The following is a 2,613-nucleotide window of genomic DNA, read 5'->3' on the forward strand; positions in this document are numbered from 1 at the left end:
TGCCAACGAAAATATAAAGACAAAGCAGAACTGTTCGTCTCCGAGCAACACACAGTGGCATTTCATTTCTTAATGCACGTTTTGAATGAACTGGGTGAACCATTTGGCGCGTTGAACCATTGGCGCGTTGGATTTGAAGTGGCGCTGCACAGATCGATCGGTGTATGACATCAAAGGACCGCAAGAGCGGTTCAAAAGCATAAGGAGCTGTCTGCTCTCTATAACTCTTGCAGTACTTTGGTGTCATACACCGATCGATGTGATGGTGATGATCCACTTCAAGTCGAACAAGCCGAATGATTCAATGGACCATTCATAAAGAACCATTTACTTCACTCCTGAATGAATCAACCATATGAATGAATAAATGACTCGATGACTTAATCATTAAGACATTTACCACCACCTACTGGCAGTTTTAGTTTATTATTTAGAGTATCATTTCATTTAAAAAGAGTCATATTTCCATAGTATTAATAATAATAAAAATTATTAAAGGTATAGTTCACCCACCCAAAAATGAAAATGTTGTCATCATTTACTCACCCTCATGGTCCAAAAGAGTATATGTAATACATTTTATCAAACAAAATATTTCTTGCTGAAGCTACTTTTTGTAATGTCTGCTTGATGCTTTACACAATGGGCCTCATTCATGAAACACGAGCAGAATTTTTTTGTGTGTAAATCGTTCGTAAAGCTGTTCTGACGTAAACTTTCGAATTCATGAAAATGTTCGTATTTTCAAAATGTTAGTTGGTACGAAAGAAATGTACACCTGCTCCTTACCACCTGTGTAAATGGTGCATAAAACGTTCTGTGTTCTTTTTGGCAAACTGATGACACTGAATTTTCATGCACTGCCATTATAATTACAAGTTAATTCGCCCTTGTCCTCTTTTAGATTTTTTTTTTTTTTTGAGTTGATAACTAAAACGCAGTGCTCGTCACTGTCACTCTTTACCCAGCCGTAAATAGAGGACGGGTGGGACAAATAGCGACCAACCATCCTGCTTGTACAACGACTGCCTACAACAACGGTGAAGTCAATATTACTGGTTACTGCTTTTTTATATTTAGTAAAATTAGATACTAGTAATACGTTGTCGCCATGGATATTCCAAATCATAGCAACTAAAGCGTCTCAGCTGGAAAAATGCTGTGCCACCAAAGTGTTCAAGCGCCACCAGCTGGTAGTTTTAAGAAGAGCACATTACATTTTTTCAGCTGGCTAAAAACTCTTTGGTGGACACACGTTATTGAATTTTTATTGTTAGGCATATGGCCTATTAGTCTTTTTTGCATTTATGCAATATACGGGAGCCAAACCTGAGAAAGTAGACCAGAATATTCCACTGTGTTCCTGGACACGCAATTTACGTAGCTGTAATTCATAGGCGGGGGTTATGCTAATTGTGAATTAGGGTTGTGACAGTGAGGAAATTTTCCCACCGGTTAATCGACGTGTGATAACACCGGTAATACCGGTATCACTGCGGGGGCGTTCCCTCTTTTCCTCGCTTTCCTTTGCTTTTAAATAGCTTGTAAAAGCGGCGTGCACATTTTACTTTCACTTTCAAATAGCGGCAATTCGGAGTAAAGCAACTGTTTGTTTTAAGTTCATTTGAATTTTCCCTCTTTTCCTCCGCTTTTAAATAGTTTAATACAAATGATGCCTTAGGACTTGCGTTTACTGACCTAATAAACTCTTTTGGAGTCAAGCAAAACGTCACCGGGCCCACTCATTCCTCCGTATCTTCATGTTGGACTCTGAACGCTTCCTCAATCCTTATGTCTTCACTCTCCTCTTTAATAAACTCCATCTTTGTTTGTTCCTCAGTATCTTCATGTTTGACTCTGAATGCTTCAATCTTCATGTTTTCACTCTCTTCTTTAATAAACTCCATCTTTATAACAGTGTGTTACGTGGATCTCAGATGATTCAGCAGGAGTCCTGTTTAAGATCAGAATAATTAAGAAAACCAAAAAGTAAATCCAAACTAAATCTCTGGGTCTCAATCAGCTCAGTAGTCGGTGCACTGGTAAGTTAATGTAATGCTAGTTAATGGCCTTATAAGACACAAAAGAACAAAACAAAACAAAAAAAAAACACTAAAAACTAGCACAAAAAATGTATAAAAGAAAACATATTATACAGACATTTCAAATTTAGGCATGCATGTTTACATTATTATTATTATCTGTTTAGTTTATATTTGTTGTATTTAATCAATTTTTTTTGACCTCGCTTGTAAAAACTATAAAATTGCCTGAACAGCATTGATTTAAACACTTTAAATAACATAAAAAACACAAACCTTTCTTCAGTCGAAGAAAGAAGACAGAGCGGCGCAGTCTTATGAGGTCACACCACTAAACCAAAATAAAAGTCCTGTCATTACCCTGGTTTCTAAAATCACAAAAGTGCACAGAAAATGTAAATGCCATAGGAGTTCAGAGTTGGTTTCTTGGTGAAATACATATTTAAATACATGTTGTCTAATAATGCGTTGGAAATATTAAGGAAATACAAATGAAAGGGATTCTGTCTAAAAGGCAGAATTTTATGTCTGGGTTTAGAAACAATTTATACAAGTATTAAAAACTAAACCA

The 2,613-nt window shown here is 36.4% G+C and overlaps 1 protein-coding gene across 2 annotated transcripts in view; it reads right to left on the reverse strand.

Annotated features, from left to right (window-relative positions):
- Positions 1-2,379, reverse strand: part of LOC107694222 (gastrula zinc finger protein XlCGF7.1-like) — a 6,770-nt gene extending 4,391 nt beyond the window's left edge. The window contains exons 1-2 of one of the 2 annotated variants that reach the window (XM_016493860.1): positions 2,319-2,379; positions 1,827-1,954 (exon numbers count right to left, since the gene is read on the reverse strand). In XM_016493860.1, coding sequence (XP_016349346.1) covers positions 1,827-1,907 — 81 coding nt within the window. In that variant the 5' untranslated portion in view covers positions 1,908-1,954; positions 2,319-2,379. Of the gene's footprint in view, positions 1-1,742; positions 1,955-2,318 lie in introns of those variants that run through there. The other variant, XM_016493861.1, reaches the window with a different exon arrangement.
- Between the last annotated feature and the right edge of the window lie 234 nt (positions 2,380-2,613).

This window comes from Sinocyclocheilus anshuiensis, unplaced genomic scaffold (genome assembly GCF_001515605.1).
Source record: "Sinocyclocheilus anshuiensis isolate Anshui unplaced genomic scaffold, SAMN03320099.WGS_v1.1 scaffold3030, whole genome shotgun sequence".
Taxonomy (NCBI): domain Eukaryota; kingdom Metazoa; phylum Chordata; class Actinopteri; order Cypriniformes; family Cyprinidae; genus Sinocyclocheilus; species Sinocyclocheilus anshuiensis.